General features: G+C 36.2%; 1 protein-coding gene and 1 long non-coding RNA gene across 2 annotated transcripts; both read right to left on the minus strand.

The window, feature by feature from the left end:
• Window positions 1-1687: 1687 nt before the first annotated feature.
• LOC140144961 (uncharacterized) lies at window positions 1688-5629 on the minus strand. Its single transcript, XR_011857966.1, has 4 exons — window positions 5545-5629; window positions 4269-4340; window positions 3922-3999; window positions 1688-1765 (listed from the first exon to the last, which is right to left on the minus strand). It is a non-coding gene; the product is annotated as an uncharacterized lncRNA (long non-coding RNA).
• Window positions 5630-9069: 3440 nt separating this feature from the next.
• Window positions 9070-18913, minus strand: LOC140144967 (uncharacterized). Its single transcript, XM_072166760.1, has 2 exons — window positions 18780-18913; window positions 9070-10364 (listed from the first exon to the last, which is right to left on the minus strand). Exons 1-2 carry the CDS (start codon window positions 18838-18840, stop codon window positions 9070-9072), a joined length of 1356 nt encoding a protein of 451 aa, XP_072022861.1. The 5' UTR covers window positions 18841-18913.
• Window positions 18914-19462: the final 549 nt, after the last annotated feature.

Consider the following 19462-nt stretch of genomic DNA (forward strand, 5'->3'; position numbering starts at 1 on the left):
AATATGTTATTTTGCCTTCCCACGCCAAGTGATCAGGCCAGTCAAGTTACAAATCACCCACCACTAATGGCAACAAAATCCATTTTGCACGCGTCCATCTTCCAAAAGCTCACGAAAAAAACAATATCAAAAGTCCCCGAAAATCCAAGCAGTGGCTAATTTGCATAAATCCAAAATGGCCACATATGCAGAGATGAAATGTCAAATTTGGTCAAATCTTGTTAAAAAAACCCATACCAATGGACTAGGAAACAAAATTTGATTTTGATTTTAAAAATGGTCTCATGTTGTTCCACTTTCTAAAAAAATTAAAAAAAGAATAGTTTGCCGTATCTCATGTACCGCAAATAGATTCATCAGGATTGTCCATTGAAATTATGAAGATTTTAAACAATTCCAAATAAAGGTGATTTCCGTTTCGTGCTGTGTCACAGCACTTTCTCAATTGAATGACCAGCTTTGACCTTTGACATTGGCTGCTTCCTATTGGTAGCTGACGTAGATGACGCTGTCAATAACTGATCATAGGTATGCGGAATGAAGTAGTTGCCACAATCCCTGTTGAGTGTATTTGCCTGCCCCTCTTTCTTATCCAGATTGATTCCTTAATGTGTCTCCTTTTCCTGTTAGTTTCAATGTCTCTTATTTTGGCTTCTCCCCAGCCTATCACATGATCCGTGAGAGCGGATTTCCTAGGTGCACTTTCAACAGATGATTTTCTTTGGGCCCTGGTATATGTTGTTTCTGATACCAAATCAGATTCCGTTTTATGTTCTTTCATTCTTGTACCGAAAAGTCTAGAAGTCCCGCCGATATAGGATTTAGGGCAACTTAAACAGGGAATTTCATAAACGCAATCTGCTGTTGTTTTGGTATCACGTTTATCTTTGGAATGAACCAGGTGATTTCTGAGCGTTTTGTGTGGTTTGAAGTTCGCACACATAACCCCGGCTTTTGGTTTGCGATTGACCACTGACTTTTGGCTTACTGGGTTTCTGAACTGTTTTGAAGGCCCACTCCGGGTAGCCACAACGCGAAAGAGCTTCCTTTATTTTTAATTCCTCCAGCTCTCTGACTTTCTCCTCGTTGACCACTTTATATTTTCTCTCCATTAGAGTCCGGATAACACTAAGCTTGTGTTGCAAGGGATGGTGAGATTGGAAGTGCAGATATTGATCTGTGTCTTCTTTCTATAAATTTAATTGACCCGTCTGATTTCTTGACGATTAGCGTGTCCAGAAATGGACCTCGTTTTTCTCGGTCTGTAAGGTTTTCTCAGATATACTGTGTTTATACCAATATATGGCGCTATCACTGCAATAAAATGATTGATATGATCATTTTATGACCAGTTGTAGAATAATTCATATGATCATTTTAGTGAGGTGACTACTCCCTATTCCAGAAAAATACAACACTACTTTTTTGATTCAAATAATATTATCCTGTTTTGCCAAATGAAACATAGCTAAATCCGAATCCAAATTTAAATATTTGGTCAATTTTGGAAATAAAGGGCCAACAATAGGAATTTTCATGGCATTTTTCGTATGCTGTGACAATCAAGCCCAATCGGAGACTTGTACAAAGCTTATTTTAAAGTTATGCGTTTTTCAAGATTTTGAACGCTTACACTTGTGCCAAGTCTTAGAATTTTGTGACTTCAATTGTAAGAAAACATCCTTACCAGTGTCATTATTAGTTACCGGTTCAGTAACTGCAGTTATACCTGTGGTTATTTCCGTTTGACTTTCAGTTAGAGACTCTACAGAATAAAAACATTAGTCGACTTAAAGTTAATTTGAAATAAAATTGCATAACAATAATAAACATATTAGATTATCATAATTACCTTTTGTTATTTTAAATGACGTGATTGGGGCTCGAGCAAACTGGCATATGAAAATATTGAGAGAGAAAAAATCAGGACTCAGCGGGGATTGAACCCCGGACGCTGGATTACCGGTCCAGTGCTTTACCACTGTCCTACCTGAGTTCACAGTTGGTACTCGGGCAATCTCAATCTTGTTATTTTCATTGAGAAGTAGAGCCATGAGTTCGAAGGACAAAGCATACTTGAGAGATTTACATATCATATCGTTATGAATTCGGCAGACGGCCGAATCCGGATTCGGCTTTTGGTAAATTCATTTTTGGCATGCATTACTTTTGAATTAGAGAACAAGGGATCAATGCTTTACCTATAGAGGGCGGCATATCGATTTTTTAACGGTTATCGTCTTTGACCGTACTGTGAGTCACCGTTAGCTAACCCTGTATGTCGCCCTCTTTTGAATACTTATCATCTGATCTCCGTTAAAAAATTGACATGCTGCCCTCTATCATGTATAGCATTGATCCCTTATTCTCAAATTCAAAAGTAATGAATGCGTAAAATGAATTTACCAAAAGCCGAATCCGGATTCGGCCGTCTGCCGAATTCGTAACGATATTAAACCTGAAACTGTTCAATCCATATTGCTCCAGTCATATAATAAACCTCTCCATATGCAATGTACTCGTAGCACAGAATGTACGATTTGATGTAATGGAAATTAAAACAGTGCATTATCCATATACTTACCAATGACATTATTAGTTATACCTGTGGTAGTTTCCGTTTCAGGCTGGGTTGGAAGATACTCTATACATTTTTTTTTAAATTTCAAATAATAAATCGCATACTCTCACGCACATCAGTTTCTCTCTTTCTCCCCCCTTCTCTTTCCTTCATCTTCTTTCCCCCTTTCCCCTCTCTTCCCCGTTTTATCTCTCAACCTTTTTCTCTCTTTTTATTTATTGCCAGGGGATGTCTCACACTATAAATAGGGAAAAATTGTATGTTTGTATGTGTGTAGGTTTATGTATTTGAAACGCTCCGTCAGTTTCGATCCGAATGTGGCAACGGGCAGAAACTTCTTTATTTGGTTGAAAACGGTCAAGAATTGACCTCAAAATCAATTTCCTATACTTTGAGATAGAACTGAGTTCATGGATTTTTTTGTAAAGTTAGAACCAATTGAATAGACGAAGTTCCAGTTTAAAAAGTGACAAACTGGAAAATACAAGGCGCAAAAAACCAACAAGCGCAACAAAGAAACAACACATTTTCTTTAATGAAGTTGTATTTAAAGCAGTTTTATTTCAGTTTTACTTGTCTGTACTTTTCATAACTTCTTTTCATGACTAACTCTGATAGAATCGGAACTTTGGACCTCTTCCCCCGCCATGCCTTTCACTTTGCAACAATCATTGCCAACTGAACTATTTGAATTGTTCCCGGGAATGGTTGAGAGAGCTAGCGATGACAATTATTTATATATGAAATTTAAAAAAAAAAACCTAGCCCCAGATTTCACCTCAGAAAAGGAAAAGATTAAACTGTTTAACAAGGTTAATATTGAGGGGATAATACCTACACGGTCTACGAAAAAGCTCATTCAACACGATCTTGCAAGAATGGGAAAGGATATGGCTTTTGGTGTTCCACACTGAGAAATGCCAACTTCTGCGCATTACCAAACGCCGCAAGCCAATGAAGTTATCATATTCCATTCATGACAAAGCTTAAAGATGGTTCTAACAATTAGCAACAAAATGCTAAAAAAACCTTTTTATATACAGGATTCTATGTCAAAATCGCAACTATAAATTAAGGAAATGCTACATTTATTTGAAGCATGTCTTGTTTGTATGTCTGTTTGGTTTTTGTGTGTTTAATTTAATTGTCAGGTGGTGCAACGTTTTCTCAGGCTTTTGCTTTTAGTTGCACCTCCTCCATCTTGTTTTTATATAAAGTTGTTGGCGTTATTATGTTTGTGATTTTTGATGGAAATAAATTGAATATGAATATATGAATATGAATGTACGTTTCCCGATTTGAACGGACGTAAACTAGAACAATGCATTATCCATACTTACCAATGACATAAGTAGTTATCTGTTCAGTAACTGCAGTTGTACCTGTGGCTATTTCCGTTTCAGTTTCAGTTAGAGACTCTACAGAATAAAAAATCAGTCGACTTAAAGTTAATTTGAAATAAAAATGCATAACAGTAATAAACATATTTATCATATTTACCTTATATCATTTTCGTTGAAAATAGAGCCATGAGTTCGAAGGATAAAGCATACTTGAGAGATTTACATAATAGCCTGCAACTATTCAATCCATATTGCTCCAGTCATACAATAAACCTTTCTATGTATCACAGAATGTGCTATCTGATCTAACGGAATTTAGAACAGTGCATTATCCATATACTTACTCATGTCATCATTAGTTATCGGTGCTGTTATACCTGTGGTAGTTTCCGTTTCAGGTTGGGTTGGAAGAGACTCTACACAAAATAAAAACTTTTTATTTTATTTTCAGTATATATGACCAACTATTAAACTAAATCGCATACTCTTACTCACTCTCCCGTTCTCCCTCCTCATTCTCTCTCCTTCCCGTTCTTTCCCTTTTTGTGTATTACTTTGTGTAAATAACAAATACTTAAAAAAACCACTGTTCTTAGCATTATCGTTATGTATTCGACAGACAGCCGAATCCGTATTCGTCTTTTACATTCATGTTACGCATGAATTGTTTTTGAATTAACGAATAAGGGACCAACGCTTTAGTTATAGAGGGCAGCATATACATTTTTAACAGTGGTCATCGTCGACCGTACTACTCTGTACTGTTACATAATCCTGTATGTGGCCCTCTTTTGCTTAATTATCACGCTTATCCCCGCCAAAAAATTGATATGCTGTCCTCTATTATCTAAAGCTTTGATCTCTTGTTTGCTAATTCAAAATTCTTAATGCGTAATACGTATTTACCAAAAGACGAATAATAATGATATAATCACCTCGATACAATATTGTCCCAGAATTTCGAGACAGGGAGCAAACATACATGCCACCTCCCTCCAGCTTAGTTCATCTCTGATGGGGTCCATGAGCAAAGACCCTGGCGGCGCCCAGGGTCCAGAGCTTCCGGAAGCTCACGAATTTTAGGCTTTTAGAGGCACCAGGAAAGCTAACCTAGCACTTTAAACTTAGAAATGGTGTAATAATGCATAGCTCTGATTATCGACCAAGTTTGATGATGAAAAAATTAATTTCCAAAGGGGAGAATTGCAAAGCCGTCTTGCTGTTCTGCTGGAATTCTTGCGTGCGAAGGGCGCGAAGATCGGGCATTTTAATGCTAAATCGGCCAAAATGGGATTTATTTTAGGTATAACACAGACCAAAAGAAAAATATTAGTCAATTTGATCCAAATACAGGGTTGCCAAGATGTCATTTGAGGCTATCAAAATTGATGTAAGTACGACTCATTTTGAATTACTTTGGAGGAAGCCATGCATGACGAATTAATTATACCATGAATTCGAAGAATAAAGCAGGTATTTGAGAGATTTGCAGGTTTAAACCTGAAACTGTTCACTCCTTATTACTCCAGTCAGATAATAAGCATTTCCATATACCTCAGAATGTACGTTTCCCGATTTGAACAGATGGAAATTAGAACAGTGTATTATCCATATACTTACCAGTGTCATTATTAGTTGTCGGTGCAGTAACTGCAGTTATACCTGTGGTAGTTTCCGTTTCAGGTTGGGTTGGAAGAGACTCTACACAAAATAAAAACTTTTTATTTTATTTTCAGTATATATGACCAACTATTAAACTAAATCGCATACTCTTACTCACTCTCCCGTTCTCCCTCCTCATTCTCTCTCCTTCCCGTTCTTTCCCCTTTTTGTGTATTACTTTGTGTAAATAACTAATACTTAACAAAACCACTGTTCTTAGCATTATCGTTATGTATTCGACAGACAGCCGAATCCGTATTCGTCTTTTACATTCATGTTACGCATGAATTATTTTTGAATTAACGAATAAGGGACCAACGCTTTAGTTATAGAGGGCAGCATATCAATTTTTAACAATGGTCATCGTCGACCGTACTACTCTGTACTGTTACATAACCCTGTATATGGCCCTCTTTTGTTTATTTATCGCTCTGATCATCACCAAAAAAATGATATACTGTCCTCTATTATCTAAAGCTTTGATTCATAGTTTGATAAATCAAAATTCTTAATGCGTAACACGAATTTACCAAAAGACAAATACGAATTCGGCTGTCTGCCGAATTCATAATGATCATAGTCAGGGTAATGCTGTTAAGTCCTAAGGTAGGGTCTGAAATCGCGATATTGTTTACACAATTAGCCCTATATTAATATTATGGACTTGAAACTTGCTTCGTATTGTATAGGCCTATTTAAGGTCACTGTGTTTTTCGGGGTTTACAATTCTCGGGGTATAGCGTTTTTCAGGGATCACCACGGTCAAAAGGCCATTTATCTCTTTTTATTTATTGAGTTCATGGTTAAATTTAAATTTAAAAAGTCACCATAATTGTAGTTATCATTGTTAACATTTGAGGCTACGATTCATTTGAATTACTTTGGAGCAAGCCATGAAGAATTAATCATAGCATGAGTTGTAAGCATAGAGCATACCTGAGAGATTTATTAAACCTGAAACTGCTCACACCGTGTTGCTCCAGACATAATAACCTTTTAATATACCACAGAATGTAGGTTTCAACTGACGGGAATTAAAACAATTCATTATCCATATACTTATCAATGTCTATGTCATTATTAGTTATCGATGCAGTTATACCTTTGGTAGTTGCTGTTTCAGGTTGGGTTGGAAGAGACTCTACAAAATAAATACACCAGTCGACTAAAGGTTAATTCGAAATAAGAATGCATAACATTAATAAACATTTGTAATTTAGGAGTAGTCTGGGCTTACTATTTCAATCCGATTCTGGATGCATCGTCAGACACACTGAGCTTCTGCTTCGCGGCACAATGGCTGATTCGCAGCACCTTCTAACACTGTTACTCGGATGTGTTACAACCGAATTATTTGTGCATTACACATGAAGTTTTTTGTTCAACTTTTGCAGCCATTTGCTTTCATTTTTTTTTTTTTTTGATTAGGCGTTGCACGACTTTAGATAATATGTTATTTTGCCTTCCCACGCCAAGTGATCAGGCCAGTCAAGTTACAAATCACCCACCACTAATGGCAACAAAATCCATTTTGCACGCGTCCATCTTCCAAAAGCTCACGAAAAAAACAATATCAAAAGTCCCCGAAAATCCAAGCAGTGGCTAATTTGCATAAATCCAAAATGGCCACATATGCAGAGATGAAATGTCAAATTTGGTCAAATCTTGTTAAAAAAACCCATACCAATGGACTAGGAAACAAAATTTGATTTTGATTTTAAAAATGGTCTCATGTTGTTCCACTTTCTAAAACATTTAAAAAAAGAATAGTTTGCCGTATCTCATGTACCGCAAATAGATTCATCAGGATTGTCCATTGAAATTATGAAGATTTTAAACAATTCCAAATAAAGGTGATTTCCGTTTCGTGCTGTGTCACAGCACTTTCTCAATTGAATGACCAGCTTTGACCTTTGACATTGGCTGCTTCCTATTGGTAGCTGACGTAGATGACGCTGTCAATAACTGATCATAGGTATGCGGAATGAAGTAGTTGCCACAATCCCTGTTGAGTGTATTTGCCTGCCCTCTCTTTCTTATCCAGATTGATTCCTTAATGTGTCTCCTTTTCCTGTTAGTTTCAATGTCTCTTATTTTGGCTTCCCCCCAGCCTATCACATGCTCCGTGAGAGCAGATTTCCTAGGTGCACTTTCAACAGATGATTTTCTTTGGGCCCTGGTATATGTTGTTTCTGATACCAAATCAGATTCCGTTTTATGTTCTTTCATTCTTGTACCGAAAAGTCTAGAAGTCCCGCCGATATAGGATTTAGGGCAACTTAAACAGGGAATTTCATAAACGCAATCTGCTGTTGTTTTGGTATCACGTTTATCTTTGGAATGAACCAGGTGATTTCTGAGCGTTTTGTGTGGTTTGAAGTTCGCACACATAACCCCGGCTTTTGGTTTGCGATTGACCACTGACTTTTGGCTTACTGGGTTTCTGAACTGTTTTGAAGGCCCACTCCGGGTAGCCACAACGCGAAAGAGCTTCCTTTATTTTTAATTCCTCCAGCTCTCTGACTTTCTCCTCGTTGACCACTTTATATTTTCTCTCCATTAGAGTCCGGATAACACTAAGCTTGTGTTGCAAGGGATGGTGAGATTGGAAGTGCAGATATTGATCTGTGTCTTCTTTCTATAAATTTAATTGACCCGTCTGATTTCTTGACGATTAGCGTGTCCAGAAATGGACCTCGTTTTTCTCGGTCTGTAAGGTTTTCTCAGATATACTGTGTTTATACCAATATATGGCGCTATCACTGCAATAAAATGATTGATATGATCATTTTATGACCAGTTGTAGAATAATTCATATGATCATTTTAGTGAGGTGACTACTCCCTATTCCAGAAAAATACAACACTACTTTTTTTTGATTCAAATAATATTATCCTGTTTTGCCAAATGAAACATAGCTAAATCCGAATCCAAATTTAAATATTTGGTCAATTTTGGAAATAAAGGGCCAACAATAGGAATTTTCATGGCATTTTTCGTATGCTGTGACAATCAAGCCCAATCGGAGACTTGTACAAAGCTTATTTTAAAGTTATGCGTTTTTCAAGATTTTGAACGCTTACACTTGTGCCAAGTCTTAGAATTTTGTGACTTCAATTGTAAGAAAACATGCAACATTGCATGTTTTTGTCCATTTTCTCTCAAATTGCAAAAATATTAAATTTGACTTAGGATTAGGATTGAGATACATGTATGTTTCATTTGGTAAAACAGGATAATATTTTTTTTAATTCCAGAAAAGTAGTGCTGTATTTATCTGGAATAGGGAGTAGGTTGAACCACTAATAGCTGAAAATATAACAAAAAATTACGATTAAAAAAAAAACTAACTGAAATTGATTTGCTAGGTCCTGTTTGAAAGTGGTTTGGGGAGTTTGGATCAAATGCACCACCCTCATTCCTGCTGGAAAGACCTAAAACCCTATTAATTTTGTTAAGATATTCGTATTACTTATGTAAATGTTAAATTGTAACTTTCTGAGATATGATGAGGTGCTCACCTGCAAAACCAAGCGGATTGGCTGCATAGGCGTAGGAAAAAAAAAGCCCTGCTCTTTCACCACCACTTTCACCAACAGCATAAACGATCACAGATAATTTTGCCATGGGATAGGCATGAGATACGGTATAATATCCAGCAGACACATTACTACGTAAACAACACGTCGAGTTATCAGATGTATGGAGTACATCCGAGCTCATGAAAGGTGTTTCATTCAAGAGAACGCCATCAAAGTAATCACATTCTATTATAACATTGATGTAATATGTGTTCGTACTAGTGTTTGCATATTCAAATACAGGGAATGTTACATTAGCAGTGAACGATGTGATTGGTGTGACGATAAGCATAGATGGATCACCGCGGGGAGGAGTATTGGCAAAGGTGCCCTTCATGTACTGTACCACCATGACGGGTTGATCAGATGTAAATGACACAACAGTATCCCCTGTGACATCTTCTTCATATAAGGACTCAGTTGGAATATGTGTAGTGCTGCCGTCAGACATATACAATGTAGCTGAATAAATCGTGGTGAACACTCTGTACAGGTAACCAGAATTTAAACTTAGAAATGGAGTGAGAGTAAATTGGTACCCCCAACTATGTACAGGTGGTAGTTGTTCTATTAAGACATCCAAACAACACTTATCTTCCGGTGCTCGCGTTAACACACCTGATATTACAGCTATTGGCTTATTACTCTGCACAAAAGTTCCTGACAGATCTTCATCTACATCATCAAATCGGTAACTCTCGAATTGTGCTAGACTGATTTGGCGTGGTTGTTCCGTAGGTGTTGTGATGTTAATTGATGTGTTTGGGTAGACTGATGAGATACAGAAGAATGAAGGGAAGCGTGGGTCGTTAATAGGTTTGTATGATGCAATATAGTACTGTGTGCCTAATTGCGAAGTTGAGTATATTAAATATGCGTCGCCCCCTGCGTACTCATTGCCCAAAACAAACACTGAACTTTCGCCGGATGTTTGGACATGTACAGTTTTGTTCTTTGGATCTCCAGAATTAAGACGTATATCAATACCGACTTCATCTATTGACAATGTTATATCCACAGGATGGTCTCGACTGATGGTATTATTAACTTGATATTGAGCCCCTGGGATGGTCAGGGTAGTGTTTATTGGTACTAATGATGACGTACTTATGAGAACGTGCGATGGCTCCTCCGGAGTAACATAGAACTTTGAATACGGTATACTGAAGACAAAATTTGTGTCCTCACCACATGTACCTGTTAAAACAAACACAATGCAACATCGATATATCAAATTATTAAGAAAGACAAATATAGGCCTCGTTTTTAGTTATTTCATAGCATTTTGAGTGATCTGGGACTGATACCCACAAGATTGTTCAATATCAAATTATCCAATCCAAACTCAAGGAAAATACAAAATATCACCCCCCCCCCCCACACACACACACCCACCCACGTCACAAGCAACAGGGAAAGGGAATAGTGTCAGAAAAATGATAAAATAGATAGTTCGTTTAAATAATTGATAATTATAATAATAATAAGTAAATAAATGATAAATAGATAAATAGATAATTAAATAAATAAATAAATAAACCGTGTGCCAAAAATGCGATCACGATGACATAATACATTTTTGTCGAGGTAATAAAAGAATAAAATAATTAGATCAAATGCACAGTACACTCATGTATTGTGTGCGGGGCTGTGTGCGGCTGTACCCTCCAAATTAGCAAAAGTATAAAAAAATACATATTTTAAATGCATATTTAGAAGAAAAAAAATACACATTCTACGAAGATATTCCACTTTCCAGAAAATCGCCCCTGGGAAAATTTTATTACAAATCCGTACCTCTTTCCCCCTCAAAAAAAAAAAATCCTGTGTATGGGCTTGTTTACCCGTTATATTTCCCTGAATGAAATATTGAACATGATCTGTTCAGGAATATATATTATTCACTCATGGAGCTCAGCCCCTCAAGTTGTCCTAAAATATTGTTCAGATCTTTTAGGCGTGTAAACCTAAAACACTATGGATGGCGGATACCTTCAAAATACGCGTGAGATAATACCCCTACCTTACACGCATAAGATGCAATCTTAGACGTCTAAGATTTCTAAGATGCAATCTTAGACGTCAAAGAATTTCACGGTAAACTTAAATCACAAATAACTAATCGTCTTAAAGCGATTTAATACCCTGATTTTCATCAGTACCCATCTTCTTTTTTTTGTTGCAAATTTATAAAGTATATAAATATGTTCATCATCTCATGTCTACATACAAAGTGGTTTTAAACCATTTTAGAAAATCATTTTAGCCCTATATATTTTTTTTGTTTACTATATCCTGGTAACTGAGATGTGTGTTTCATAACAAACCATAATTTATTCTATTGAACATGTCCAAGTAGAATACATGAACAGAATACATTAAATCCTTTGTTATACTATCTATAGAAATATACTCACTGATTATAACACTGAATAAATTTAATAGGCCTAAATAATCTCTTCCACATAGACAATTTAATACCACACCATGTATGTATCTTCTATAATATGTTGTTAGGAAAAGAGATTAAAAAAGGCTTTAAGGTCATCAAAGGTCAGGTTATAGGTCAATTGGTTCAGGTCAAATTCAGGCATCAATTTTGAATACATGTGATAGTCTGTGATATCATACATGTCATAATGAGGCATCAATTTTGATATTTTGTCTGTTACTGGATATATAATGGAAATGTGTGAGGTGGATTATACTAAAATACCTTGGGATGTAAATGGTGAGTACAATTTAGATTGCCTAGTTGAGTTGGATTGGGCAAATAAATATAAAATAGTTACCAAAATCACAAAAATGAAGCTTACGGAAAACTACCTAATATGGTGGTATAGGTGACAAAAAATACAATCTTTTTCAACATTGCTGTAGTGTGGTTGTGGTAACCTGTTACCTATGGCTTAATTAAGTTTCAGTGACATAGTGTTGCAAGTTCAAAATACAAAATATAGCTCGACATTGAAAATAGAAGCATTTTAACCGGTTCATTTTTTGATAGTTGTGGAGCACCAAGTTCATGAAGTCATAAAAGAAATCAAGGACCACTTATTCCCATTTTACATATCAACATTATTTCCCTAATGTGTTAGCAACACATATCCAAAATTTTAACGAAATCCGTTGATAGTAAGCTTTCCAAAATGAAGTGAATTTAAATCATCAGTGATGTACCTCCTTTTGGCTTCTATCTTCAAAAGCATGTAAGCTACATTGATACCGATGCCACCAATAAAACGAGAAGATTTGCCCCTTCATTTTGCATACCACTTTGTCCAATTTTTTTTGCAATTTCTTCTCAAAATGCAAAAAAAATGCAAAAAAAAATCAATGGGTGTAGTACCCCTTAAGCGTATTCAATTACTAGCCAATTAAATCTTAGACGCCTAAGATTTTACACGTTACACGCCTAAGATTTTACACGCCTACTATTTCTTAGACGTCTAAGATTGACCATTCACCGTGACCTATAATAGTGGTGGACGGTATCGCGATTCTCCCAAATTGTACGACGAACGCTTTATAAACTTACTCTATTATTTGGAGGCACGCCGCCAAATAATATCCCATTGAAGTACATTTATGCAGTAAAAATACAAGAAAGTAAGTAATGTTGAAAAAGTTTTGACTAGATTTCTTGGTATGGTAAGTTTTAGGGTATAGACCATATGAGGCGAGGAGTTAAATTTCCAATTTACCAAAAATGCTTGCCCTCCTCCTCTTGGCCTGGCAAAAAATCGCTTGTCCCTCCAATCTTACCCTCCTCCAGAGCTCATATTCATTGTACAGCCCTTAAGAAACAAACGCATGAAGAGTGTCTCGTAGCAGACTGCACAAAGATTCTTTTGCCAATGCTGCTCGCGGATTATTTTCGGGGTCAACTTTCAGACCATTTCCTTACAATATTCTACACAATGAATTATGATTCTCTGAACACTGAGCAATATCTTTCGATATATTATTTAATCATAATATCTGATCTTTTGCTCACCGGTAGACAATCGACTTATTGTACGTGTATTGCAATGGGTAGTTTATTTAGTAGTGTTCCCCCTGCTAATGCCCAACATATCGTTATGAATTCGGCAGACGGCCGAATCCAGATTCGGCTTTTGGTAAATTCATTTTACGCATGCATTATTTTTGAATTAGAGAACAAGGGATCTATGCTTTACCTATAGAGGGCACCATATCGTCGTTGACCGCACTGCGATGCACCGTTAGCTAGCTCTGTATGTCGCCCTCTTTTGATTACTTCTTATGCTGTTATCATCTGATTTCCGTTAAAAAATTGAAATGCTGCCCTCAATTATGTATAGCATTGATCCCTTGTTCTCTAATTCAAATGTAATCCATGCGAATCCGAATTTTAGATTTTATAAATTGGACGTTTTTAATAGAAGTTATAGGATATTGCGTAAAAATGGTGAATTCAGGGTTTCACAAACAACCTATTTTGAAAATCTATATAATTACTAACTGTTCAGCACAAAGTTATTTAGAAAATGTTATGCAGGTACTTTTGTTCTTATTTTCCTAAATAGTCGATATCTATCGATTATTTATGATCTTACGAAGTCATTCTTGTATGGAATGAAGGATTTGTCATGCTTGAGTGACCTTATACTATTGTTTCTTTGTTGGCAGTTTTGAAGATAGTTATTGCGGTGTCTGAGTTTCATCATTTTAAATGCCGGCAAAGATGGATTTGTTATCAAAGTATAGAGAATGTTTGTCCTTAGTGTCGTAGCATTTATTGGTTACTCCTTTATGTAATTATACACGAAATTAGGGTTAGGGTTAGGGTTAGTTTAGGGTTAGGATTAGGGTTAGGGTTAGGGTTAGGGTTAAGATTAGGGGTAGGATTAGGATTAGGGTTAGGGTTAGAATTAGCTTACACGAAATAATAATTACATGAAGGATCGACCCTCCATTCAGACAAAGTTTGGAGTTCGAGGTAGCTGCATAGGTGATCTGATAGGTATACTTTCTACCAAGATGTATTTGAAAACACGTCTCTACATTTTCTCAAGCTGGACCACCTGGTTACTAGTAAGTCATGAATGCAAAAGTGTGGGGTATATTCCAAAACAGGGTAGATATATCACTTGTACACCAATAATAGCTCCTCGGGTGAAAGAAATGCGTCGTTCAGTTTGCGGAGCATGAAGAGTTGGCCTTAATATCACGACAATCAACAAATAATAATAACAAAAATTCTAAAGTAACTCAGCTCTTAAAAGTCTTAGATTACTGTAAAATCTTTGTCAAACTATCCGTCTTGTCACAAGGATTAAAACAGAATGTGTCAAATGTCAAAGGTCAATCACACCGGATCAAAGTTCAGTTTTCAAGGGGAGAAGTTACCTACTTATGCACCATTTTGGAATGTTCATTGGCATTTACATTATAATGGGCAAAATTCAACGGGAAGACACTTGACGCTGACTTGTTCTAAATGACTTCACCGGGACAATTGCGCGTTTGATGTTTGTATTAAACAGTCTGCATCTCCTTTTATGGTCATTCTGCCGAGTTTGATTTTCCAGCAGCCAATCACAAGCGTGTACGGCCGCGATATCGCTTGAACAAAGTTGAACAAAGCTCCGATCCTGACTCCACTTTGCAGCGCGATGCGATGCTGCGATGCTTTTGAAACATCGCAGCATCGCGCGATGAAATTAAAATGTACATTTTAATTTTCACGATGTTGCGATGTTTTAAAAGCATGTGGGGTCTGCATCTCCTTTTAAGGTCATTCTACCGACCTTGATTTTCCAGCAGCCAATCAGAAGCGTGTACAGCTGCGATATCGCAGCGCGATGCGAAAAAGTTGAACATTGTTCAACTTTTTCGCGGACAAAAATTTCCACCGCGCGATGAGAATTTTCACCGCTGAGCTCGTAAAAACCTGGCTCAGATCACAGTTTTTATAGCATCGCAGCATCGCATCGCGCTGAGATGTGGAGTCAGGATTGGGCTCACATCGCCGGCGAAATTTCCACCACGCGATGAGAATTTTCCCCACCAAGCTCGTGTGGCTCAGATTTTAACGCGGCCACGATGTGGAGTCTGAATCGGAAGTCCGATTCAGACTCCACGATATCGCGGCCGCGATTACAAGTTTTTACGACCTCGACGATGACAATTCTCATCGCGCGGTGATGAGAGTTGAACTGTGTTCATCTTTCTTCGCCAAGCGCTGCGATATTACGGCCGTACACGCTTGTGATTGGCTGCTGGAAAATTAAGGTCGCCAGAATGACCATAAAAGGTTTGCAGTACATTTTAATTTCATCGCGGGATGCTGCGATGGTTTAAAAGCATCGCAGTATCGTACCGCGCTGCGATCTGGAGATTATCGAATATAGTCCCTATATATGCCCTTCAAATTGCACAACAATCTCGTGATTTTCGTGTTTTCTGTCACAATGGTAAGTAGGTTAACTTGAGTACCTCCCAACGGTTTTGTTCTTGACAATACTTCGCTGGCATTTTATTGATATATAGGTTCTCTAAATAACAATATACGACCCTAATAAAAAATAATAATGGGATACAAGTTACAAATACTCTACATCTTACCCAATTTATTGAATGAAAATTTAATTACAGCTAAATAGCAAATACAAAATATGATAGATAATCAAATTTGGTAGAAAATAAACAAAGTCACGAGATGAAACAAAAGGAAATAAACTATTATGATGCTGTTTATATAATTTATCAGGGCCCATTAATCTAAGCTTTCATCTCGTTTTTATGTTTGGATCAAAATGGACAGACAAACACACACACCCCCACACACAACATTTCCCTACTTATAGTAAGAACAGCGGATGAGTTCATATGTAACCTATTTGTTATGATTATGATCAGAGGACTCACAGTGAGTGGAGTTAACATGGATCTGGGAAGTGAGAGTAAACCTACTCTCCCACTTTCCTACATACACGTAGTCATGCACCGTGTGGTACTAACCGTACCCATGGGTACGGGTACTAGACCATGAGTACGGGTACGGGTCCCATGTCATGAATACGGGTATACGGGTACGGGTCCCAGTCCATGAGTACGGGTACGGGTCCGAAGCCAAAATAAGGCATGAGTACGGGTACGGGTACAGAAAGTGGGACTCGGGTACGGGTACTACAAGTCTGCAATCAAGTAATGTGACTTATCATCATACGCTACTTCGATTAGGAAGGATACCCGTTTCCTTCACGCAAAGAAGTAACCTGGATTGGTAAATCATAAAACCGAACAAATTGATTTAATGAAACAACATTTCCTCGTTTTTTGTTCTTTACAAATGAGAACAATATTTCCTTATGTTTTGTTCTTTACAAATGAAAAAAATATTTCCCTGTGTTTTGTTCTTTACAAACGAGAACAATATTTCTTGTGGTTTGTTCTTTTAAAATGAGAACAATATTTCCTTATGTTTTGTTCTTTAAAAATGAACATTAATAATAAGAAAATAATAAGAAAAGTAGATCGATGGGGCAAACGACAAGCCTTGACATTTTCAATTAATATTTTCAATGTGTTTTGTTCTTTGAAAATTAAAGTAAACTTACATCTTTGGCACACACGCCGCATTTTCTATTATTCCAACTTTACGGTTACACGATGCTTTATTCCATTATTTCCTCAAACGTAACGAAAAACATTAAGTATTTTAGTGCTTCTGAATGGTGTAGCATATCAAACATAAAGTGCATTTTGGCTGAAAAGCACACAATTGGCACAGATGTAACCCTTGATAAACTTAACAAATTTGGTGTAATTTCTTTCTAGATGAGGGGAATATGTCATCAAAGTTTATACAGGGCTCAAATTCAAAATTTCTCAAATCTTGTTGAAAACCATTATTCCAGTATATACGCGGGTTTAATGTGCACCCACCCCACCCCACCCCATATGTACCATATAAACATCTCACAAAAAGTAACTAACCCCCTTAAATAATGGCCATTATTAAAAAAAGGGCTGTTGTATTACAAATCTGTCAAATGCGTTGGAAGCAGAATTTATTTCTGCGCATTTTGATCCCTCATTTGATACGATAACCCAGAAAAAAAATAAAACACCGGTAAATTTAATGTAGTGAGGTCCAGATTTGAAAGTTCCATTACACTGAATACAAAATCAATACAATTTACTGCATTTACTGCATGCATTTACTGCAAATCTTAGGCTACATTGATTTAAATGTACGTTGTGACGTCAATATTTAGTCAATTGCTACAAATGAGGTATCAAAATGTGCAAAAATAAATTCTGCTTCCAACGCATTTCACAGATTTGTAATACAATCACTCGTTTTTGAGAAATGGTTATTATTTAAGGGGGTAGTTACTTCTTTTTGTGATGTTTATGTACATACTTTTGTAAGTAATACCATGATGATATCTTTTGAAATAATTGTTGCTTTTTTAATAACATTTGCCCATTTATACAGTTACAATTACGAGGCAAACATATATAAATACCACACAGTACACAATGGTATAAGAAGCTAAAATAATTAAAAATCATTTTCAGCAATATCCAAAAAGAACCTCATGTGCTGCACAAATTCACGGAACTCTTAATTTGAAAGCTTAAATGAGGCATTTTTATTAAAAATATGATATGAAATAAATCAAGATATACATTTTCTCATTTAAGGCTTTGAGCATGCAAAAGTAGCTAAATTTAATTAAGATAATATTAAAATGTTCGATGATGACGATGGTAATAACAATGTAAACAATAAATCTTAGCTTTGTCAAATATTACCCAAAATCTGCAAAATTAATGTATTATTAAAATGCTTGATTTTTTTTTTTCTGATCGGCCAATCATGACAATGCTGTAAATCATCAAGAATATAACTTCTTCTTTTTTCAAGTTTGAGAACTATCACAAATGCCCATTTTTATGAGGAGATATGATAAAGAGGATCACGTATCAAAGGTCCGGGGTCGATCACTCTTTACATTGAAGCTGATCTCTTCGCAAAAACAGGTAATAATAATAATAATAATAGGTCTATGGGTAAATCCAAACACCGGGGTGCCATTAATTACAGCTGCCCACGCAGTAAATTATTTTCCTTGATTTGAGGGCAAAATATATATATTTAATTATCCACCAGTACAGCAAATTGTCCTTATTTACATCCCTGGTCAGATATCAGGCAACACATGTTTTTGCAGGGCATGTGTGTAGTCTCAAAGGTTTGCTTTTGTTGAACATATGTGCCTAATATATATGCAAAGTGTATAAATATTTAAATTAAGTCGGATCATTATGCATTATTAGGAAAAATATTTTGAAAAGTGACCCACTTTCTGGCAGCAATGGCTTTTGATGACAGATAGCTCCAATGTTGTTTTTGCCAGATTTAGATGAAGCAAGATATTGTTAAGTATTACCAAAGAGGATAAATTTCTGAATGCTCTGGCAAAATTATTTTTTGACTGCAAAGATATGGTAAAAAATATATTTTTTTCAATAAATTTAACGTATTTTTATCGTATTTTCGTTAACATCTAATCGATTTCATATTATAAAATAAAAGAATAGGCCTAGTAAATCTAAGAATAGTTATGTACTTACATGTAGCCAGAGCACTGACAATAATGACTAAAATGTGCAGAAATACTTGAATCTTCGTCATTGTTCTAACTGATCCTTTGTTCGTAGTGTTTGAAAATATTAAGCAAAAACTTTGATAGTGTTGAAATATTGAGAACAATAATTATTCGTATACACGTCCTTCTCCTGCGAGTGCATCAACGAAAAGGAAGTTCATATGCGCATTAAATCAACAACAATAATCAACATGATCAATGCTATGTAACATACAGACTGTACCAAAAAGTATGTAAATGCAATTTTGCTTTTCAGAAAAAAAAAAGCAAATAAAAAGGGTGATGACAACGCTTTTATGCAGTGGAATTTATCATGGCTAACAAAAACAAACCTCTCTAATTGCTTTTCTTGGTTTCTTTAGTTCGGGCTCAAACGCTATATACTCAAGAAAACGAATTATGACTCTTTTGACCGCGCATTATGATATTATCAAGATTGCGCCGTATAAAGTTGGCTTTCATGATTGTGCAAATATTGCAATATTGTTGCTTTTCAGACCAAAAATAAATAAATAAATAAATAAATAAATAAGCATAGGCAAAATTCCCAACATTATATTATAATTTTCTGTTATACACGCAAAGGACCTGTGCTTTTAATATCCGCGCCCCGGGTCCGCGCCTGATCAATAATGAGTCTTTCACCAT

Source organism: Amphiura filiformis, unplaced genomic scaffold, assembly GCF_039555335.1.
Source record: "Amphiura filiformis unplaced genomic scaffold, Afil_fr2py scaffold_105, whole genome shotgun sequence".
NCBI lineage: Eukaryota > Metazoa > Echinodermata > Ophiuroidea > Amphilepidida > Amphiuridae > Amphiura > Amphiura filiformis.